Genomic DNA, 23,264 nt, shown 5'->3' with positions numbered 1-23,264 from the left:
CTATTGTGACCAGATATTTCCTTCATAAATCACGGCGGTAACATTGTCTGTCTTACAACTGATTATTAATCTTACTTCACTTAACCAACTCGACAATGTACCGCGATTATTCAAATAATCATTAAATTTGAAAACTCTACGCCAGTTTCTCTCGAAATCATCAAGGCCAGTCTAAAAATCGACCAACTGGCTAAATTACTGTCAAATTTCGCTAGCTATACGTCTGTCACCTGTGAACTATGGGAAAAGAAAATCGGAAAATGACTTTCTTACATACTGAGTGCCATGTAACATTTTCGATAGCAGGCTGGCTTGATGAATGAACTTCATTTTTCTAAGCAACTATTTACCTCACATTGTACCAAAACTATTAGGAGAAATTGCTTATTGAACAACTCTGTCTACGTATCAAAGAAAGAACGCAAATTGCCCTCCAGTCAGACGTGTGTCAGTTCTTGTACGGTTTCTTTATCAACGTCATAGGCCTTTGGACGTGATTTGATAATATATTCAATTTTTGTCGGCGTTTCATCTTTGTTTTTCTTCGTTTCCCCTGGAAGCAACCAAATATTATCGCGCTACTTGGTCGTATGGCCAAACCATGTTGCTGTAAACAAAAGAATTGTTTAGCGAATAAATCACCCGGAAAATTAAAAGGACTTGAACATGGGGAACGGAGTTTCAGGCAAGGCCTCGGCGAACCTTAAAACGATTTACCTTGATGTTGACGGACGCAAACATAAGGTAATCGGGAAATTTCAACTGTGGTTGTGCAGGTTTTTGTCGTTCTGTTTGTTTCCTTTTTCCATGTCACATAGTACTTCCTTTCAATAGATTTAATTGCTGTTAAACTAACTATCCTAATTCTTTTGTCAACCACGGACATGCTTTATGATGAGAATTAACAGCTTGCTAGTGTGCGTAAAATATTTTCTTTTCACTAATTTATTTAACTGCCGGTTTGGTGAAAGATCGCGTTCACGTCCAGTAATGACGAGTTATGTGTAAAGTATTGTTCACCATCCTTATGTGTTTAAAGAAAGAAACGTTTCCTATTCGACAAAAGAAAGAAACTTTCCTCTTCAACATGATAGAAAATGCTGCGGTCTGACGTTTCCTACGGAGGGTACGAATTGTCCATATTATGTTCAAATCGAATTTACGTTCAGTTTGGGATTGCTTAACGACAAATTCTGTTTTCTCCACAGGTTAGACTTGTCCCACGTAGTTTTCAAAACCAGTGGTAATCGTCAAATTCAAGTTTTAGGAAATGAAGAGTTTAGTACCATGCCGTCGTTTTCTAAGATGCAAGCTGCAAGATGGAAGATTAATCGATTTATATACTTAGTTATTTACTTGTTCATTCATTTGCTTGTTTGTGCACGGTTGTTTTGGACGTGTAGGTAGTGTTTTCAAAGCACAGTAGTTCTCGAGATATCAAGGACCTTCTTGCCTCTGCCGCTGGTGTGAGCCGGTAAGTTTGTGATTTTGACAAATCGTATTTTATCATTTAGTTTATCGTCTATCTATCAACATCGCCCTCTCTTTCGATGGCAGACTGACTTGTCAGATCCACAAACACGGGTTGTTTACCATTTACCCAAAGGTTCCGGAAATTTCGGTCAGAATGTAAATGGCAAGGTAGTTTTGGCTCGACCGACCGGGAAATTTCTGGAACAAACGGAACGTCTTCAAAGGTAGTCCAAAATTTCCAACCGAAATTTCCGAGAGGAAAATGTGGTTACCATTTACGATTCTTCACCGCTATCTTGGACGTATGATCAGGTTGAACTCGTGCTAGTCTCTTTCCGTAAACTGTTTTCTTTTTAGTAAATGGCTAATCCGAACGGAACTTACTATCAGGCAATTAATTTTATCATTTGCACAAACCGTAAACGAACCGGTTTCTCCGAGTAAATGGTAAACAACCACGGTTTTGTCTGAACGCCTATATCTTTCAGGGTTATACTTGAAGACCAAATTTGGACGCTTCATCACACAGGGCATACAATGATTTGTTCAGGTTGCCTCGCAACAGTTGTTACATTGCAATACCGTTGTTGCTCGATTGTTACATCTTCGCAAGGCTAACGACCTGATGACCGTCTAAAATACTCCAAAAAATTTTGTAACGTTTTTCCAATCATTATGTAATGAAAATTTAAACCAAGTTCTGCAGTGAGAGTAAAATTAACCCGAAGGGATCGGAACCCTGGCTTTCCAAAGGTTGCCCTGAAAGACACTGAAAAATTGTTGAAGATTTACATGCAAAAAATTTCGGACTGGGTATTACTACAGACTTTGCCCACGCGTGCGCAGATCGGATTTCTGGAAGTACTCGTGATAGTCATCCTTAATTTTACAAAGACATATATGATTAACAGTGGAACCCCGCCTAACGGCCACTTAATTATATAGTCCCAACAAAAGTTCAGTCAGTCAATCATTTTCTTATTTAATTTAAAGAACCCCTTTAATACTGCCCATTGGTGACCGGATTAACGGGATTTCTCTGTATTTATAATCATCAATATTCTAGCTGGTCCAACATGATGTTAAAGGCCCAGGACGGAAGCACAGTGTGTATCGAACCAAACCTGCCTTCAAATACATCACGGTATGTGAATTCCTGTTATATAATATATATCCGCGCAACCGGAGCTCCACCCTTATAATGATAATGATTTTAACAATAATGCAAAAAGCATTAAATTTACTCATACACCTCCAAACAAAGACGATAGAATCCTTCTGCGATAATAGTGAGGGGAACATGGTGAATACCATACTCAACCAGACAACAATACTTCATAAGTTTATATCATGGAATTAGGGGCGGCCGTTACCGTAGTCACCCTTACGTCGAGTTCTGAAAGCAGATTTTATTACCGTATTAATTCTATTAAGAAATACTTTCTTAGAGAGATGTAAATTCTGTCATCACGAGTGTGGGACAAAGAAAAAAAAAAATCTGAGGCCACTGCGAGAGTCGTACCCACGACCTTCCAATGTTAATTATTCTAGCACTTTCCCAACTAAGTAGGTAGCACTCGCAAAGACTGTAAGTCGATAACTGTGTGGTTGTTGAAGCCATCTTTATATCATCACCACATATTCTCTCTGTTTTATATTTCAGCTCACCTTACAGGATCGTCGTCGGCTCCATGAATCAAAGACATGGTAAGTTGGTTTAATGGTTAAACGACTTTTATTGAACGTATTTCCCGAGCTTTCTATCTTGTTAATTTATAGAGCATGTTGTGTGGAGCCAATCACAGCAAGCACGATTTTCTTCATCAGCCAATCAAGAGGCTTCCACGCTTTTCTCGTCATTTTAGAAAATCCAGAGTGTAGAGTGCTGCAGCTAGTCTTGTATGGATGGAAACGTCAGAAATTTGATGTATTGATAAAGTATTAACTATGCATCATTTAATGCCACATTCTAGGAGACGAGGAAATCTTTGCAAACGTGCTTAGCCAGGTTGCTGACAAGTTTATCAGGTCAAACTACTTTATATGATTTCAGCTTTATTTTTTGATGAATAAAATTTTATTGTACGTCTTTAACTGGAATGACGTGTTCATTGCGCAAATTGGTCTCTGTCCGCTATCGAGTGGTAGCACCGAATAGGCGATAAATTTCACATTTGCTATTGCATTTGCTTATTCGAATATGGTGCCGTATATGCCGTATTTTGTTACCAGTCGACATGACTCTGACTCACTTGGAGTAAATCCGGTCTATTTCATGAATTCTTTTTCACCCACAGTACGTTTACGGTGTCTCAAATGAAGTCGGAACTTTCCAAACAACTGTCTCACTTGGAACGAAAAGTGGAAGGTAGGAATTCGAGAAAAATAAACTCGAGAATTTGATTCATTAAAACAAAACGAGATCTTCACAACCTTCAATCTGACTAAGTTGGTTCCCAGCTTTATATCGAATGTGTGTATTTCAAGTACTACTATAAAAAGACGGTAGGGTTGTTTATATTATCCATGAAATATTTTCGCTCGCGTGCGCGTGGTCTAGACGCGTCATTTGACCGAATATGCCCCAGCTCAAAATGAGGAATATCCGAGTGATATTCCCTATTTTCAAAAATGCGTGTGTTGCGAAAATTATTCGAAAGATGATGAACACGATAGCCTCCATTTGGCGAGAAAATATGCTGGGATGCTTGTCCTTGGACATTATCTGTTCTTCAAAGCTCAGTTTTCCTCGAGCTCTGCTCTCGAAAAACAGTTCGCTTCTCAGAACAGATAATGTACAAGGACAAATATCCGAGCATATTTTCGCGCCTGTTGAAGGCTATTGTTTATTTCATTCATATTGAGGCAAATAGAGAACGTTTCTAACCATTTACAACCTATCACTTTCCGTTTACAAGCTGAAGCACTGAAAGCCATCGAAATGCAGCATTTGAGTGCAGAAATCACAGAAATACGTGAACAAATACGACAAGACAGGTAATATATCAAAGTTGCGCGCTATTGATTCTAAAAATACAACATTTGAAACAGTTAAAACAAATTGTCATTAGCGTGACTTTTTGTAGTTAAGAGCGAACAATTATAAAGGAATTCATTACAAGGTTTTTTTACTGATTAAAAGACGAAAATTGATTGAAGACAAAGTTTGTTTTCAATATTTTATCCTATTCTTGTTGGAAGGTCATTAAACATCTCAGTTTATCCAACTTGCGTTTTCTATTTCACACTTAACTCCTTCTTTTTTCTTAAAAAATCTTTACTTTATTGAACCTGAAAAGCAAGCTTCTCTGGCCAGCGTTCCAATGCATTCTGGATTACTGCTGTGAGAAAAAAAGAGTTGTTAATCGACTTATAACACAGAGTCCTCCCATTTCCCTCTTTCCTATCTTTTTTCTCTCTCTAACTTCTTCTCCTTCCTTGCGCCTCGACCTCGTCGCCCTTCTCGTCCCCCTCTCCTCCTCCTCCACCACCACCACCAATACCACCTTCTCCTCCACCCCCTCCATTTGATGCTCTAGCACTACCTCCTCCTGACCGCGTCTCTTTCTCTTCTTATTTTTCGTCTTTCTGTTATATTTTCCCGATCTCTTCTCTTTCCAGCTCCGCTTGTTTCCTTGCTCCTTCACAAAGAAATAAGCTAGTTCAGCAAAGTCTTATATGTATACTGACAAATAAGACGTCCATATCGGGGAAACGCGATGGCATTACTAGAAGTTGAAGCGAAATTAAAGCCTGCCGGACAATCATCAAAGGGTTCTGCTGAGAACGTTTTCTTCGATGCAGAGTGTCAAAGAATAAAATCTTGGAAGGATATTAGAGGACGATATATCGTATCATTTGCATCGAAAACCAAATGGCTGATGAATATTTTACTCTTTTCGTTCCTAGAATCACTTGGCAAGCCATAAAAGACAACGTCAAAACAAATAAGAATAACAAGAGAAACATCAGTATTTCAAGGCCTATGCCTAACTTTGTCAAGGTAAGTCACTTAAATAACAGAAGATCTGTGTGTTTTCAAAAGCCCCGTTTTTGGCGAGCATGGGACTGAATCTTTCTTTCAAATCCTTTTAAAACGTTCACTATTTCGTCCCAAATGCTTACTGAATGCGACCACAAATAGGCTCTCAAAGGACCTAGATTTTCAAATTTTCCAGTGGAGATGGTGGGGAGCCTGCTTTAGTTTTCTTTTGTGTTATTGTCCCACGGTCGTGACTGACTGAATAGAGTTTCTTGTTATAAAAGCAATTGTTTCTGCTACTCAGACTCGACTTGCTGTTTCATATTTAGATGTGTTCCGACAGAATTATCGCTCCATCCTCTGTTTCAGATAATTGTGTTTATGTCTGTTCTGAAATTCTTTGCAGTACACGCTCTCTCAAACCACTGTCGAGCAGTTGAGGGAACCGATTTTTAACATCTGGCATTGGGAACCTAATGAGGTATTGTGCTATATTGTTGAGTTGCTCTTAATAATATAAGCGGAAGGTTTGCAGACAGCTAGCTAGTAAGTGAGAGTGAAGTGTCTTGCCAAAAACGTTAAACTCGCCCCAGGCCAGACTCGAGACCAGATTGCTCGATGAAGAGTCCAAGGTGTCAACGATTTGCTAAGTCACTATCCCTCTCAAAATTTATCTATTCGATAACTTAGATATATCCGTGATTAGTATAAAAATACTAGCGTTCTATCACTAATGCGGTTCGCCTGATTGGCTACGCTACTCACTATCTATTCTGTGATAGGTAGTGAGTAACGTAGCAGTGTGCCCTTGCTAACAAAATGACGGCCGCTTCTTGGCGTTTTCGAAGTGTCTGTGAAGAGGATTTGGTTTAAGTTTTGAACGACTAAGTAGATTCATACTAAAACAATTAGATTTTTCGCTCTCGATTTCTATGCGCGATAGAAATCTCGAGCTCATAAACTATTTGTTGAATAGATAGTGAGTAACCTAGCAGTGAGGAGTTGTTAACAAAATGGTGTGACTGTAAAGAGGATTTAGATAAAGTTTTGAACGACTGGTATATTTTAATATACGAAGACAATCCCTAGATTACTTGCTCTCGATTTCTGTGCGTAATAGTGGACTCTGGCTGCGTCCTCGTCAATTATAACGCGATAACAAATCGCGAGCTTACAATCCGCTAATTGTTAAATATCTCAAGTATAACGATGCTCTAGGCTAGGGCTCTAGACCACTGTTTTAAACGACAAAACAAAGAGCCAATTAACGGAATGTGTGTACGCCCTTTTAGCTAATCAGTTGGTGTTTTTTTACTGTTTTCAATCATGGGAATATCTAGAGTAGTCTAGAATTGCTTTGTTTCAGCTTCAAGGCGCCTTGCGATATAGATCTAAGTGTTACAGCACAACAAAACACGCGGGTGTTTTCATTTTCAGATGCTGTCCCTCATGGAGCATATGTACCAAGTGCTGGGACTGACCGAAGAATTTGGAATCAACAGTGTTGTGTTGAGGCGGTTTCTGGTAAGCAAACGATCAGATCACTTCCATGTAAAATGAACGAAACGGAGGTGATCGCCGGAAAATTTTAAAGTAGTCCCGTTATTAAAGATGCCTAAAGTCTCGTTTTGTGGGTTTGCTTGCCACTGAGAAGTACCAATTCTAACATGTACAAACGGCACAACTTCATATTGCAGATTTAAGGTGCAATAAAGATTTCTTGGAATAGCTTTCTTTGTTACAGTGTCGGGCGCAATACTCTAGATGGTACCGGGGAAACCCTGATGTTAGCCAAAAGGAACTTTTAACGTAAATTAACTCTTCATTAGCTAATTGATTGCTTACACGATGTGAGAGACGAAATCTTCATTCATTGCTACCTTTGTGTGATATTTTCTAGGTGGCTATTCAACAAAACTACAGAAACAATCCTTTTCACAATTTTCGCCATTGCTTCTGCGTCACTCAGATGGTAAGCTAGGTCACGTTTACCTTAATCTCTGTCACTGCCGTTACGTGAGTTGTCACGTAACGTTCCTCCTAACGGTACTGTTGGAGAGGAGCGTTGGGTGACGATCCATTTTCTTGTTGAGGCGGGAATGTGAATGTCACGCAACGTGGCTGATTTTGAACGCAGAGGGTATGAAGGGAAAAAAAAGATCTAGGGAAATACCATCGAAGAGAAGGAGGGCTATAGTGTTGTTTTCAGTATCTCAAACAAATATATCTTCAAGAACTTCTTAATTAACGATGATCATTTGCCTCGTTCCTTATTACTTCAAATGACAGTCCATTTCATATATTCTCAGCGCTTCTACTGCAAATGCCCAATCTCTTAACAAAAGACTTTTTTGGTTTTACCTCCAGCTGCTAATTCCAGGCTACCGTTGTTTGGTCTCAGGCTGAAGCAGGACTTTTCCTTGACATGCACTAGATTACAATTCAGATATTTAGATATTATTTTCACTTCGTTGAATTGAAAAGAAATTAAGCCTTTTTCCCTGTCCTCAGATGTTTTGCATCATCCATCTCTGCAATCTAAAAGACTTGCTTTCAAAAATGGATCAACTCGTTCTTATGACGGCCTGCATTTGCCACGATCTTGATCATCCAGGATTTAACAACACGTAAGTTAATTGGAGAAATAGCGCAAAGAAAATGCCCGCTTTAATTGGCGAGAAGGGGTCTCTAGAGCCATACCGGTTAGTGTTTGGGAAGTCCAGATTCCTCGTTTAATAACGAATGAGAAAATTCCACTTGTTTCTCACTGATTTTAAATGACCCTAGCAAGATACACTGATAGTCAATGCGATGGACCAAAGATTCGTAAGGAGTAGAACTCTACAAAATGTTTGATATTTACTGTTGGTAGAACTCTACTAGCATAGTAACGCAAATGCTGCAATCTGATTGGCTGAGCTACCAATTGAGCTAATTCAATTCCCAAGGGAACTAAGGAGAGGAAATTGACCGGTATATTACTTTGGAACCCCAAATTTTTACCAAGAACTGATTAGCACGCGAGCACAATTGCAAGTTTTTTAACTATACATTCCGTGCGATGATGTTAAGCGTGAAGTTCAAAACTGCGTTGAGACATTATTGGAAAACGTTATTAAAGGAAATTTCGTGATAATTCTACAAAAACAGTTAGATTATTCACTTTCAATTTCTATGCTATGATAGTTGAGCTCGTAATCTAATTGTTAATTGTAATTTTTGTTCCCTATAGTTACCAGATCAATGCACAGACAGAGCTCGCCATTCGTTACAATGACATCTCTCCTCTGGAAAATCACCATGCTGCTGTGGCATTTGAAGTCATCGGCCAGGTATTCAAGAATTCTTGTTTGCTTGTGTGCCTTAATAAAACGCAGGGCTGTTTTTTTTTTTTTAATGTAATTTTGCATTGTTATTATGTAATCGTAATTCGTAACTCCTGGGGCAAAACCGTTCCTATGAAAAACAGGCTTTTTTTCGCTTGTACATTGCCATGCAAATCGAACACATTTCATAAGGAAGGTTTTTAAATGACCTCTTATTGAAAGTATGTTGGTCCGCAATGCGCACATGTGTCCAAAACGGGACTTTATTTAAGTGCTGGCAGTAACTGCGGACACTCCCGGAATAAACTAACGAATATATATTGCAAATTAAACAAATAATGTTTCAACTGCACGGTAGGAAGTTGAATAGTTGGCCTCTTTACAAAGTGCTGCCCTGCCGGAGAGATGGAGGGGTCAGTTGAAGGATTTCAACCAAGCACTTCCAGATTTCAAATCCAGGTCCCTCAATATTCTTAGCTCAGATACTCAAGCTAACCTTATCACATTTTAACATGCATTAATCACATCATTTGCGAGGGGAAGAACAACTTAAAAGTCAGTTAAGTAAAATCTTTTTTCGGCTCTTACTATTTTATCACAGGTATTTTCTGCTTCCAGTAGTTTGATAGATTAATTTTCCAGGCCAGGAGCCCGTATAATTAGCAAGCGAGTCAGAATATGTCAGGGTGACCGACAAACAGTGATTGGGTACATTATCTGACTCTCATCTCAAAATTCTTATAAGTAAAGGTTTTTTAAAACAACTTGAGGTAAAAACTAACGGTAAAAGCGCGTGACGTTTCGACCGAACTTTGGTCATTATTAAGCTTAAAAGTGAAGATAAAAATTTTTGTATAAGTATGAATATAAAACAAAGAATTAAAAGTATGTAAAGTATGAAAATGTAAAAAAGGGTGTTAAGAACACTAAAATGCATGCAAGAATAACATAATTAAAAATGATTAAAAACTCTCGCACGAAATTAGCACCGTGTGTTTTTTCCAATGAACAAGTGCATTTCCGATGTGTATCGTACTTCAAAAACCATCAAGGCAGCTACCTAATAAGAATCGGAAAATAGGTCCGCAATGCATGCGTGAGCGTAATCAATATTATTTTTATTCCAACCAGCCTGATTGCAATTTATTCTGCAACATGAGTAAAGAAGACCAGAAAAAGGTTCGCCAGGTGAGACATTTGCAATGTACAGTAACGTGAAAGAGCAAAGGAAGTGCAAAATTATCTTAAATACTAAAATGAATCGGTATTTTGAATAATAATAATAATAATAATAATAATGATAAAAAAACAGTATAATTGTGTCGTAGGAAATTGTGATGCTGATATTGGCTACAGATATGGCACGGCACAGTGAGATAGTGGAGCGGTTTAAGAGTAAACTGGACACCTTTGACTTTCACAACGATGATTACGTTAGCTCGGTGAGTAGGCAAATGAAATGAATACTTTCTTTCTTCAGTTTGTCATGTGCATGGGACAAGAAAAAATTCTGGTATCTCTGGCGGCAGTAGAGAATCATTAATTATACACAAAACTCATTGGCCTGGGTTTCTTAAACTATTTTACTTTTCTGCTAACATGTATTTTTTTTTCTTTTGCTGATTAGCTCAAGATGATTCTCATTAAGTGTTGTGACATTTCAAATGAAGTTCGACCGTTAGAAGTATCAGAGCCCTGGGCTGACTGTCTTCTCGAAGAGTACTTCATGCAGGTTAGAATGAAGTGTAACGTTAAATGAAAACACTTAAAGAACGTTGAGGGAGTATTTGCTAAGTATTGTGAGAAAAATATAGAAAATCTGAAAAACAGACAATAAACCAATCAGATTTAGAAGCAAAAAGACGCAGTCGGCAACAAATGCCGAAAACTCAGCAGAGTCGTGATTGGTTTGAATTTACTCTTTCGATGAGGAATGAAGTCTTTCCTGTTTTACTTAGGGACGGACCATTAGATTTTTGACTGGGCGAGCTGGAGTTGGGCAATTTTCTGGGGCATGAATTTTTTTCTCATCCTTAGGTTGTGTGTGAATTCTCTTTTGGTGGGCAATAGCTTGTGCAAGAATTTTTTAAAATCACAAATAGGACCTGGATAGCATGCAGAGAAAACTGCTCGATTTTTTTCCCATGGCTCCCCTTGCACGATCTTTTTTTTTGGGAAAAAAATAATGTTCCGTCCCTTGGATTTTATACAGCATGTTGCAAAGGGGTTTTTGGAAGCAATATGAAAGCCTTAAAATTATTTTAAGTTTAGTAAAGTCGACTAGCAAATTTGATTATTTGAAATCTTTTCCATACAATTCCTGGTCCTTAATCATGTCCACGAGTTTCGAAGGCGAGCGAGGAATCCTTGTGACATAAGCATTGCTTTTTTACTTGCAGAGCGATCGTGAGAAGTCTGAAGGACTGCCAGTGGCTCCTTTTATGGACCGTGATAAAGTCAGTAAACCAACTGCACAGATTGGATTCATCAAGTTTGTGCTGATTCCTCTGTTCGAGCTGTTAAACAAGGTATTTATAATTATTGCAATCCGGACCGCGTTCTTAGCACTACCATGAAGCCTTTTTTGTTACGAACAAGCCAGTCCGTGGACCGCTGGCAGCCGGCCTTCTCTCTCAGGATTAGACGAGTGTTTTCCCTTGAACTCGAATACGCAGGGGCAGTATGGATGATAAGGGGATTGGGACGAGTGACACGAGAAAATGCCTCGCCTATGTCTTGTGCCAATCCCTTCTAGTCTGAAAGTCTTGCTTCATACTCTTTCTCATAGATCACTAGCATGGATCATAGCAATTTTTCATAGACAACTCTGTCCAAATTAACCTTACGTGAAGCACCAACCCGTGAGACAAGGCCAGACCATAGCACCGGGAATTCCGCGCTCTATTCGTTGAAGATGCAGGAGACGGGGCCTACAGTTTATAGTCCTTATCCGACAAGACTTGAACGTCTAACCATTTGCAGACGTAACAACAAAGGTAGCACATTCTCCTCAATCATCAGGAACTACTATGTGAAAAGGTCGAGGATGTTCGTTGTCATGCTTAGAGGTGTAAATCTTGGATTTTGGTCTCACTTAGGGTGTACAGGACAAAACTATTTTTAGCCGTCATTGTATTTTTAAGGGTTGCACTAATAAACGGAAAAAATGAACAAACGCTGTCATGTTTTTAGAACTAAGATCTTTTAGGGATTAAATAAAGCTCGAGCCACGTCCATTGGTTTCCTCTAGGGGCTTACTTCAAATTTTCCTACCAGTATCCCCGACCTTTTCACATAGGAGCCCCCCTCTTCCCCGGGCTTCTCCCATCACCTTTCACTGCGCTACCTTTCATGGCCGTGTCAGTGCTTTGGTAAATGCTGACACGTTGCCTTCTGTTTCCAGTTGTTTCCTCAAGTGGCCCCAGTTATGATAAAACCTCTCCGTGAAGCTTACGAAAACTACGAAAGAATGCGTTTAGAAGAAGAGGCGGTGAAGTCCGCCGCGGTCGACTCCCCCGAGACAAGCACGACCGAGAAAGGACTGAAAACCAGTTCAGATGTACAGATGTTTCGTGACAAGAAGGCGGCAAGTAAAATGGCCAATAAAGAACAAGAAAAACTGATTCATTCCTCCATCAAGAACCAGGTACTATTGTAAGACGGGTATTTTACATATATCATTGGTGGGAGAGACAATTGTGTGTGTGTCTGGAGGGGAGGGGAGAAAGGGAATTTAGGTGACCAGTTAAACTTCGTGCTACAGATACAGATTAATTTTCTTTTAATTTTTCTTTCTTTTCAGAAAGAGGCAGATGATGCCGAGCACACCCCATCTACTACTACCACTAGCCAGTTCAAGTTGTTAAAGGAATGATAAAAAGAAAGGATGACCAGCGGTCCTGTCCGTCTGCGCATGAGTGTTTTGTTCCGTACAGGGGCCGGCTGTGGGACTTACAAAAAAGTCTTTTTCTAAAATTGTTTTAAAGGATCTGCGTCAAAGACGGTCAGCTTGACAAATTCTAAAAAGGGAAGGCATTTTCCGCAAAGGGATTTTCTAAATAATGTTCACCATTAAAAAGGGTCAGTGAAAATCGTACTCTTTCATCTATTCGTACATTTTCTTATCACTTGTTATTGCATTGTCACCCTATTGGTTGTTGATTTGATCTGGTTATCAGTCAAGATGGTTTATTTTTCGTGTCAATCGTAAAGATTTATACACTCATTTTTTTTTTTATTTTTTATTATAAGTCATATATGAATATTGTTTTTCCGGCCGAGGCTGAATATTCTTCTTTTAATGTCGAGTTTAGGCGGAAAATATTTATTTGAATATTCTTAGATTATAGCGCTTGACGCTTCTGCTTTTGGATGTATTTGGTGTCTGGATGGTGTTAAAGTAATTTTGGAGCCAGCCTGCAGGCATTAAAGCCTGATGTGACGAACATAACTTTTTGCAGAAATGTTATTAACATCCAACATACAGCTAGTGCTATTTTTGTTGCTTTTTGGCTAACTTTACCGCTTAAAGAAAAGACAAATTTTATATGGTTCAGTTAAATTAAAAACATATAATTGTATTGATTTACACATATTCAACACAAAATCTCAGCCTCGGGTTTATTCTTAAAATTTCGCAAATCTCAGCCTCGATATTCTTATAAAAAGAGTGTAATTAGCCAAACCGTCTCATCAAGTGAAATCTATACAGCTAAATTCTCAAGAACGTCATTATATAACAATAATTTTATTTCTTTTTCCAAACTAACGTTCATTACACACTGGCAACATTAACAACTTTATTTTTGTTTTGTTTAATGCTCTATCTGTAAAGGGATTGTAAATAAAGGAATGCGAAAACTTGTATAATAAAAAAAATTAAAAGAGGTATGCTGGTTTACCGTGAAATTCAACGTTGACTGAATTACTCATGGTTGTGTGATAACGTGAAGGCTTCGGTCTCAACCAGAGAAGTCAGGATCTTTCGAAAATAGTACGCCTGTGGATATGGCTAAAAATGGCAAAGTATATGTAAGGTGTAAGGGTAAGCTTACAGTCATTGACTAGAATGGGCACAATAGGCCGTATTCATATTCCCAGTATTGAACTGGAACTAGCTTGCAGTGGAGGCTCGTACGGCCCCATTTGTATTTGAAAGGACACCCAGCCTTAGCCTCAATTGCAAGCTAGTTCCGGTTCAATACCGGGAATACGAATACGACCTATTCACGAAGGCGGCAATGTAAGAGATTGCCAACCCTGTAGCTAGAAAGCCCAGAGTATTAGCAGCTTCGGACAGCTTTTTCGGTCTTGTTGAGCTCAAGGCCCCTACCTACGCATTCTTTCATACTAAAATTATAAAAAGTGATGTGAAAATTGTACATTTGTGGAATATGGCTGAATATGAATGTGGAAAATGGCGAAATATGTACAATGCAATGGTTAGCTCGCAGTCACAAAATGCCCACAAAGGTGACAATGGTAGAGGTCGTAAACCCTATAGCTAACTCAATAGTCACATTAAGAAGTGATCCCAAAGCATTTGCAGCCATGAAGTGATGTACTCCACTGACCTTGATGTACAGGTCACACAGGTCTTGACTGCTAACTTTATTCGCAGGTTAAAGAGACGAGCTTGGAAGTTTTCTCTTGGACAATGTTGAACGCGTGAAGCATTCGAAATTACCATTTTTGGAAAAGCGTTGGCGGTCACTGATTTGCCCACAGATTATAATTTTCCGAAGTCGTTAATTAAATTAATTATCTACTTGGGCTTGATGAGTCAAATTAAGAGTTATAATCAGCCCTGCGTCGTGTATTGCCAATTAAATGCCATGGTGAAATGAGGTAGAAATCCAGAAAAACACACGTACGTTGCGTCTTTGGCGGTGCACCTCAACTGACGTCTTTTCGCTTGGTTACTCTCGACCTCATCGCGAGAAGAAGTTTTTAATGGAATTCATGGGTCCGTTTGCCTTCTTGTTCAACTGAAAAACTCGTAACTGTCTGACAGCGTCGTGGAAAATAATTTTGACGTTGATATCGTTAGCTGCCGACGTCTCGTGGAAGAAACATTCATATTCCGAAGCAAACTCTAAGGCCTCTTGTTTGCACACCGCTCGTGTGTGACTCAGGTCCACTTTGTTACCAACCAAAACTATGGCAGTTTGTTGGCTTCGCTGTTTCTTTAGTTCCCGGATGAGCTTGATCAGTTGTTTTGCTGTTTGGAATGTACGTGGTTCGTCGATGGCGTACACTACAATGAAACCCTCGTTTTGGCTCAGATATACAGGTTCGTGCTGAAAGTAAAGATAAACTGATGTTTGATGTTTGCCTGGTATTCGAAGTCATTTCGAGGGTTTTAAGTTTCAGCCTCGTAGCAGTGCGCAAAAAGTCCAAAAAAAAAAAAACAAACAAACTAGGAATTAAATTCACTTCGGCGGGTATTTTTCTGGGAGGCTTGATTCGCGATTCATAATAAATGTACTTGGAAAATTACAAACTGATTCAGGAATAAAATGGCACTAACAACAGAATGGGTTGTTAATAAAAAATGGTAACTTAGTATAACAAGAAAGATGTTTTAAATTGAAAACATCTTAAAACACTTAAACTGTTTGAATCACCGCTGATTAACAACAAAAACATGGAGGATTTTTTGCCATGTTGTGTGATACCAGTGTCTGTCATTTCTCTAGAATAACAAAGTAAAATACCCCTTGCTTCTCCTCGGAGGTGTTCCTTTTAGATTTTAATGGAGAACCGGTCAGCGAGGAGGAGACGGATCACCTTCACAATTCACAGGTTCCTTCGTCCCCAGTCTCGCTATTCTTGACTAGCGGATTTTCATCACCCTGTCCACCGCAAGGAGACCTTTTACCCACCCTATCCCCACCAAGGAACCTGCTGAAAAGCAAACCCTCCAGACGTCTGTCACTCTTTGCATCAACGTTAACTCACCGTGCTAGCTGTGTCGGTGATGTGCAAGATAGCGGGATCCTCGTCTATTTCAGCGCACATATCATACGTCATTTCTACGACAACGAAACGTACTTGAGTACAAATGAAAACAGACTACTGACAAAATGAAATTACTAAGCTGAGCCAGCAACAACCGCCAAGTATTACGTCTATTGTGCTTCAAGAGAGAAAGAAAATTGCTACTTCGAAGTCTTCATTGCATTCCTTAAAACAAATTATCAACAGAGAAGAGCAGATGCAAATCACAGATCAACTTGTAAATACAATGTTCTCACTGCAAATCTTAGAATATAAAACGCCAAAGCAAAAACTAAAACTACACGACACGTACATGTGTGTATGTTTTTTTTTTCCGTTTCTGTTTCTTTTGGTGTGCGTTTCTTTTTTTGTACGCTTTCTGCTCTCCGCGACTAACGAACTCAATGGTTTGTTAATAACGCATTAGGACTTTTGTAAACAATAACTTGTAAATTAGATTGTAGAATGCATTCTCCTTTCTATGGGTGCATTTTTTCCCTCGCTTTAATTAATCAATAGCTTAAATAGTATATTAGGACATTTGTAAAATAACTTGTAAATTTGATTAGATTTTTTTTTTTTTTTTTTAAAAAAGATGAGATAATGTAAATTAGAAAACTAATTAAATTAAAATGAAATGAGACCGGTCTGTTTGTTATTAATTTATTTTAGTATGTTTATAGTTCTTTTTCGTCTTCATAGGGTACATAGCGATAAATGTACCTGGTTTAAGCAAATCTACAGACGTTGTAAAGCAGCTGAGTATTTCCAATAAAGAACATGCAACAGGACACCACATTCAAGTTCGCTGTAGTAAGTTATCCCTGTTCATTGAGACATCTGGTTATCACGGATAGTGTTTTGTCTGGAGGCCCCACACATTTTTTTTCATACAGACATAGCTAGTTTTTAATTGTTATTTGCTTTTATCAACCGCTTGACTTAGATACGTCGTTAGCAAAACCAGACTGTTTTGGTTTCGGCAACTGGTCACAGTCCGCCGGCACATGTATGGGGTGAACGAATCTTGTACTGACTCTCCCTGTGGTCAGTTTACGGCTGAAGAAAAGCTTCAACGGCACAATTAAGTGGAAATCGAACGTAAATGTCATTGCTGTAACATTGCTCATGAACTGAGTTCTATTTTGAAAACTGGAGATACTAAAATCTGCCCTGTAATGGCAATCTGCATGACTCATAATCCACCATAATCATAGGAAAATGTGTACTGAATTAAATTCAGACTGTACTCGTGAGCTGAATTAAAAATCTTTTCTAAATAGAGAGATTTGCGACAAGAGATCTCGGTCGTCACAAGTAAGTTACTGATTGAAATGACTGATAGAATCTTTTGGTATGGATATCGTACACCGCGTGGCACAAAATGTCTGGAGGAGTTTAATTTTGTAATTTTTCATATTTTGCGGACCTAATTTTTGCGAGTTGGAGAGACAGGGAGGAGATTGGGCACGGCCCGAAATGTAGTGTGCGAGGCACGTTTGACCAATGAGAGGGCTCGTTCTATCTAGCTAGACCCGTTTCCGCGATTCGATTTGCGATGCTGTTGGAGGGAATCAAGTTTTGTGATTATCAGTGACCTACGTAAAAATGTGATGACATCCAAGTACATTCGTTTGATTTTTCAAGCAAGTACCTCTAAATAAAGGCTTAACCGCTACATTTGACAAAGCAACCACTACACTTGAAAAAATTCACCATCTTTGTTCATTTAACGTCATCCATAGTTATTGTTCTGCAGAGATTAGAAATGCGCCACGTGATCAATATTTGGACGACAAATATAAGCGTATCTTTTTTTGTTTTTGAGAAGGACTGCATTATCAGAGCTATTACTACCTTTTTCCTCTTCGCATCAGTTCTCACCATAACTCTTCCTCTTTATAATAGAGTAAAGTTTTGCGCAAAATTGTCTTGCAGGGACTGATCATTCAGTTATTAGTTTCTGTAGAAACCACTGTATCCACTGGGCAGCTTTGGCGAGCAAGTGAAACACTTAGCTAATGGTCAATTACCTCTACGAGACGCACCTACAGGGAATCATGGTAGTTGTATTCATCAAAACAAATATCTAGTCCAATAAGATGAATGCGGCTACCATGATTCCCATCAGGTTCGTCTCGTAGACGGAACAGGCTGTTACCCACTTGAAGTTTGATGCTTTGTAGCGAGTTTGTAAAGCTGAGGTCGGGCGTCAAAGCAAAAGAGCAGAAATATTGCTGGGGTTTTACAGGGACCTTTTGAGCGGATCAAAAAGGAAACTCAGAAATATCGCAAAATTGCAATCTAGAAATATTTCGTGCTACGGTAAGGAAAACTGAGAAAAAGTGTGCATGTTGTGGCAGACATCGTGCTCAAAGAGAAGGCGAGATAGTCTCAACGAAACTGTTCCAGTTACGAGCATAATGAACGGAGTAGATTCGCATGCCTTGCCCGTTGCGTGTTTGTGGTTGATAACATCTCGTTTCCCAAAATAACATGAGTTTGCATGACCTGGAATAATCATAGCCACACACGTGTGAACTACATACATCATCTTGGACAATTTACGTTTAGATTATAAGAACTCAGACACGCGATGTCTTTTGCGTCAATGTCACTGACGTTCATCGTGAAATTAAGATCGGAACGGAGTCATTTAAATTCCGAAGCAAAACCCAAGAGAGAGAGAGAAAGGAAAAGTACTCTCATTGTAGATCTGAAGCTGTTCATTGTTACACATGAAGGGTACACAAAAGCAGGTTTTCTCTACGCTACGAACAATCAAACAATCAATGAAACAAACAGGCCATTACTTACCCAGTGTTGGGTCATATTCATGTATGAATCGTCCCGTTGTAAATCGAACCAGCAAAGCTACAGAAGTAAATTAAAAGAATTGGAAGCAAAAGTAAGTTTTCTGATAACAAACCCCAGCCAGTACAAAGACTTATTTAAATTCAGTAATAGAATATGGCACAAAAGGTGCTAGTTAGACCAAGCCAATTACATATAAATAAAACAATCGTAATCAGCTTATAACTGTAAGCATATAAGCGAAAAGGAATTAAAAGACGAGATTGTTAAAAAAAGTTCCAAAAGTCTTAAAGCTCCAAGAGGTTCTAATTTTATCCTCGGATATTATTTCAATGGATTATGAGATTTTTTTCAGCGTACGACCTTCCTCGCTTAGTTCCTTGCCCCCGAGTGGGGGATAGGGCCGGACGACCTTCCTTAGCCACTCAATATTGTGCTTCATGTCGTCATATTGCCTTTTAACCATTTTGATAAAAAAAAAAAAAAAAAAAAAAAAATTGAAATCCTCCTGATAATAACGAGCTCTCCCGAGTATAAGCCAATTATACAAAAAGCCTTTTGAACAAAAGAACCCAAACAGAGATTCACTGATCCTTGATAACAATTGCAACTGAACACCGGTATGATAAATATTTGAAAACTACTTTTTACTCCGCCAAAAAAAGGGTGAGAACGATCCCGTGCTTATCAATGCAAATTATTGCGCAAGCGGTAAACGTTTTCACCACATGTTAGCAATATTTAGTCGTTCTTGTGCTGCTAAAAATATCTGTAAAGGTCGGCTGACTTCTTTTGTAAAGACCTACTATTAAAAGATCACCATTATTTATATATCCCGCAAGAATTTGGTCCACTTCGCCATGTTAGAATGTCGCTGTTTTCAATACTAGCGTGCCTTTTGCGGAATTCTGAGCATATTCACCTTTTCAATTGTGTTTGAAAAACAAAGTAAAATAGAATTTTTCAGTGAAAGCAGAACCCGAAAAGATTCTACGAAAGCAATTGTTATACGACTCTATCGCAAGACAAACCGAAATATTCCTTTCTTTAAGAATCCGTGCTTGAGTAACCACTTGTAACAAAGTATCAAAGCAAACCATTGAATAAATAAACTTACTCGTTTAACATAAACAAGCAATCATATCATGTTGTATATCGCTAGGATCTCGCGTACCCGCGAAAGAAACATTGCTTATGGGATGAGGCAAGTTTTGATAATCTGCTTTAGAAACCAAAACGTGATCTTCTTGTTATATACCCTTCTCTTTGCATCTAGAAATTGCAAAACGTTTCTCTGTTTCATGTAATGCTTTCACGGGTGAGGGATAATTACGGCTAATTGTGGTTTAATTTGTTTTCTCAGTTTTTAACAAGTTCGCAGCTGATATTCAAATAATTTCTAATCCCGAAATTAAATCTATTTCAACTGTAGGTAAGTTGAAAATTTCCTCACAGAAACGTAGAAACACGACAAACTGTCATCAAAAGAGAAAATATAACGTAAACACCACGGGGTACTTTCACAAATATCATTCAAAGTCACCCCATTTAAATTGCAAAATGTGGTTGTGTGGTTAGGTCTTGTTAAAATTCCTCGACCCAACGTGTCAATATCATAAGTTCTCTTTAGCAAGGTGATGACTCACCAGATTTTCCAACACCTCCCTGCCCTAGAAGAACAATGTTGTAGTCTCTGAAAGAACTGCTTCGTCTGTGTAATGCGCTTGAGGTAGCGTTCCTTGTGTTAAGTGCTGCTGGGGCTTGAGCAACGAAAGGTTCGCTGTCCCTTCGTTTCGGCCGATGTTTCATCGGCTTTTTGTTGGTCAGGGTCGGCGAGCCGGGCGACACAGGGCTCGGGCATCTGGGCGAAGAACTGTCGTAGTCCAGAACTTGCTGTGACTCATTCGTCCTCCTCTCTGATGACAAAGGAACAGAAGGAACAATCGGTGGAGGGCTGTATCCTCGTTCGACATCTCTCTTTCCGCGTTTTGCCTTAGACAATTTCGGGACTTCTGGCGGTGGAATTATACGATCCGCTTTGAAGAGGACGCCTTTCGATTCGGAGAAATGTTGTTGAAGTACGACCGCAGGAGCAGAGCCTCGTCTTCGAAGCATTGTAGACGAAATCTCTAGAGCTGACGAATGCCAACGTTTTTTCTAGCAGTAATGATCTTGAAATGTTCTGTCCGTTGTGAAGTTATGATCATGAACGAGATAACTGTTTACTTGTTTGTTTTCTTTCTTTCTCGCAACAACAATGTTATCTCTTTCTCATGGTCGACTGCACGATGTTTTGTGCCTGTATTAACCGTAATTTTCAATTTCACTGAGTCAAATGACCACGCGAAAAGATAATTAGTTGACGTGTAAGTCAGTGGACTGAAAAAAACCCTTTTGTTCGCAATGAGAGTGATTAAAGGGTGCCTTGACCCTACGATTGAACATGGCCGCCCTTAATCAATCAAAAATCAAACCGAAAATGGCAAAAATTCATGGATCTTTTATAATGAAACGCCTTAGTTAAAACCAAAAACACCTTCTTAATGATTTTGATGCAGAAAAGTCGTTAACACACAAGATTCCAAGCACAGATTAATCCCGTCAGTCTTCCTCGAGAGTGACGTTTATCAGAAATCGGATTTCACATCCTTGCTTATTGGATTTTCGTGAAAGATTTGTCACTAATAGCCGATTGGAAAATCTGTCGCAGTTTTAATACCTAAAGTGTTAAAGTAACCCAAAGTGGTGTTTGAAAAGTCTTCTCGACATGTTTTCTAAGCGTCTGGGGCGGAAAAATGACATTTTCTTAGATTTTGTTAACGACTTGTTGATAAAAATCAGTCATTCCTTTTGCGAATTGCTAGACAAAAGAGAATGGAATCATAATTAAATGGGCAGAACATTTTAGGACTGCAGATAAACTGGAGGGTGTAGGTGCCGCCGGAATCCATCAAAAGATAAGAGAAAAATGACAAAAGACACGAAAGCCAAAGAATGTGATCATTTTCAGCTGCGACCGAATCAAATAATCGCAGTTATTGCATGTTGACTTATGGTGTTTGCTCTTAACACTGTCATAGGCATTCTTCCAATGGCGGTGACCTTTTGAATTCTCTTCATTAAGATGGTAATGTGCAAAATTATCGAGCTCTTAAGAGTTTTTATAATTGAATTATAAAGTTCTGGGTCAAATTGCCGTTGAGATTAACGCCAGACACAAAATCCTTGTATCCAGATCTCTTAACTGACATCCGGCCGTAGCAGGCCTGCATTCGTAGTAATGATATGGGGGAAACTCAATCCCATAAGTTTCTATATATGGAAACCAATCGCTGGCTGAGATTTCTTCTTTCCCTAGGAGGACCTGGTAACTTTCATTCCCTACCAGCGACTGAATAGATTGATCATTGGTGCTACCCGAGATGTTATACGGGTTAGTAAATAACATGACGTATCCTCACCAGAAAACAACCAGGAGCATTGTTATGTCACATGCGTTAAATTTCTCACACAGCCTCACTTCCTCCGTCTTCAAGCCCAGCCCTTGCGCGTACCTCGCGCTCACACACGTGAAGAATGTTGGCTGCACCTGATTTCCCGCCCTTGCACTTTGCCTCCATGCCCGATTGCTATTACCTTATTGATAGTAAACTTGCTGCGATTGGTCAATACAACATCTATTCTATATTATCGTAGTACTGCATGGTACCGCTGGCCAGACCCGTGGACGTGAGCCGGTTTCTTACAACCTGATTGCTCATTTACTGGGTTACACTGAGCAGTGTTGGGATTTCTTTGGCTCTGGCTCATGTTTTACGCCGTGATCTACATGTAGAACTAAACTATATGCTTTTGTCTGGCCAGTAAATATTAACTACTCGGGCTTCGTATCGCAATATCAAATCATACTCTACAAGTATGAGACAGAACGCAAAAAAACAAACAAACAACAGAATCGAGATATTTAAAACAAAAGTGAAGCTTACATATTTACTGTTCAAATGATTCAAGTTGATCCGCTGGGGTGTCACTTTCTATCTTAAATTTGTCAGGTATATCACCACAATCAATCCACGTTACATTTCAGTCAAGACAATCGAATATAGAAGCTTGACAAATGTCTTTTCTAGTTCTATTGCGGAAAGCAACAAGACAAAAAGTTGATGCCTGAAACAAGGGTTTTTTATGCGGGTACATAAGGTGCAAACCAACTGGTCAAGAGTAACGCGGGCCTCGGGTAAGGCATTGGCTGTCATGGCTGTTTGGTTTATCTCGGAGTTCTGCGACCGTTGCAAGGGATAACGAATTTGCAAGTAGGTCACTGAGAAGTCAGAGAGATTGCAATTCATGTTTACATGACAGGGTAGGAAATTTAGCGAGCTCTTCCTTGGTGTAGAAGACACAGTTGACGTAAACCAATAGAGAACAAAGGACAAAAGAACAAGGAATACAATAACAATAGGTTTGTGAGGCGGTGTTCTATTGTGACGTGTCTAGTGTCTTGTACACCAAGAAGCAGTCACTGTATGTTAAAAGCAACAGGAATGATCGTTTTACGGTAGTTACAACTCTAGTTATTTATTTCTTGGAAACACAACTAGCGGATCGATCTTACTTTCAGCACAAAACTATCAGAGCGGAAATCGCGATTACGAATATATTACTATATT

General features: G+C 39.1%; 2 protein-coding genes across 2 annotated transcripts; one reads left to right on the top strand and one right to left on the bottom strand.

Annotated features, from left to right (window-relative positions):
• The first annotated feature begins 166 nt into the window (after positions 1–166).
• On the top strand, positions 167–12,504 carry LOC145492878 (high affinity cGMP-specific 3',5'-cyclic phosphodiesterase 9A-like). Its single transcript, XM_081472255.1, has 18 exons — positions 167–744; positions 1,404–1,474; positions 2,540–2,617; positions 3,137–3,180; positions 3,447–3,501; positions 3,771–3,841; positions 4,392–4,470; positions 5,383–5,476; positions 5,862–5,936; positions 6,893–6,979; positions 7,356–7,427; positions 7,967–8,082; positions 8,688–8,787; positions 9,913–9,969; positions 10,110–10,223; positions 10,409–10,513; positions 11,181–11,309; positions 12,185–12,504. The coding sequence occupies exons 1-18, from the start codon at positions 667–669 to the stop codon at positions 12,437–12,439; spliced, it is 1,680 nt and encodes a 559-aa protein (XP_081328381.1). The 5' UTR covers positions 167–666; the 3' UTR covers positions 12,440–12,504.
• Positions 12,505–13,521: 1,017 nt separating this feature from the next.
• On the bottom strand, positions 13,522–21,292 carry LOC145493095 (ras-related protein Rap-2c-like). The gene is made up of 4 exons (XM_081472500.1): positions 20,241–21,292; positions 18,598–18,654; positions 15,742–15,815; positions 13,522–15,080 (listed from the first exon to the last, which is right to left on the bottom strand). The coding sequence occupies exons 1-4, from the start codon at positions 20,707–20,709 to the stop codon at positions 14,712–14,714; spliced, it is 969 nt and encodes a 322-aa protein (XP_081328626.1). The 5' UTR covers positions 20,710–21,292; the 3' UTR covers positions 13,522–14,711.
• Positions 21,293–23,264: the final 1,972 nt, after the last annotated feature.

Source organism: Orbicella franksi, chromosome 7, assembly GCF_964199315.1.
Source record: "Orbicella franksi chromosome 7, jaOrbFran1.1, whole genome shotgun sequence".
In the NCBI taxonomy this organism is placed as follows: Eukaryota; Metazoa; Cnidaria; class Anthozoa; order Scleractinia; family Merulinidae; genus Orbicella; species Orbicella franksi.
Note: the sequence above shows the minus strand (reverse complement) of the source record. Positions and strands in the feature narration are given on the sequence as shown.

Excerpts from the sequence above, each read along its gene's own strand:
- LOC145492878 (XM_081472255.1), top strand. The coding sequence starts at position 667 with ATGGGGAACGGAGTTTCAGGCAAGGCCTCGGCGAACCTTAAAACGATT. Across the intron at positions 3,502-3,770 it reads GTTGCTGACAAGTTTATCAG|TACGTTTACGGTGTCTCAAA; the intron begins GTCAAACTACTT and ends TTTCACCCACAG. Across the intron at positions 8,083-8,687 it reads CATCCAGGATTTAACAACAC|TTACCAGATCAATGCACAGA; the intron begins GTAAGTTAATTG and ends TGTTCCCTATAG.
- LOC145493095 (XM_081472500.1), bottom strand. The coding sequence starts at position 20,709 with ATGCTTCGAAGACGAGGCTCTGCTCCTGCGGTCGTACTTCAACAACAT. Across the intron at positions 15,816-18,597 it reads TGAATATGACCCAACACTGG|AAATGACGTATGATATGTGC; the intron begins GTAAGTAATGGC and ends TCGTTGTCGTAG. Across the intron at positions 15,081-15,741 it reads TCACCGACACAGCTAGCACG|CACGAACCTGTATATCTGAG; the intron begins GTGAGTTAACGT and ends CTTTACTTTCAG.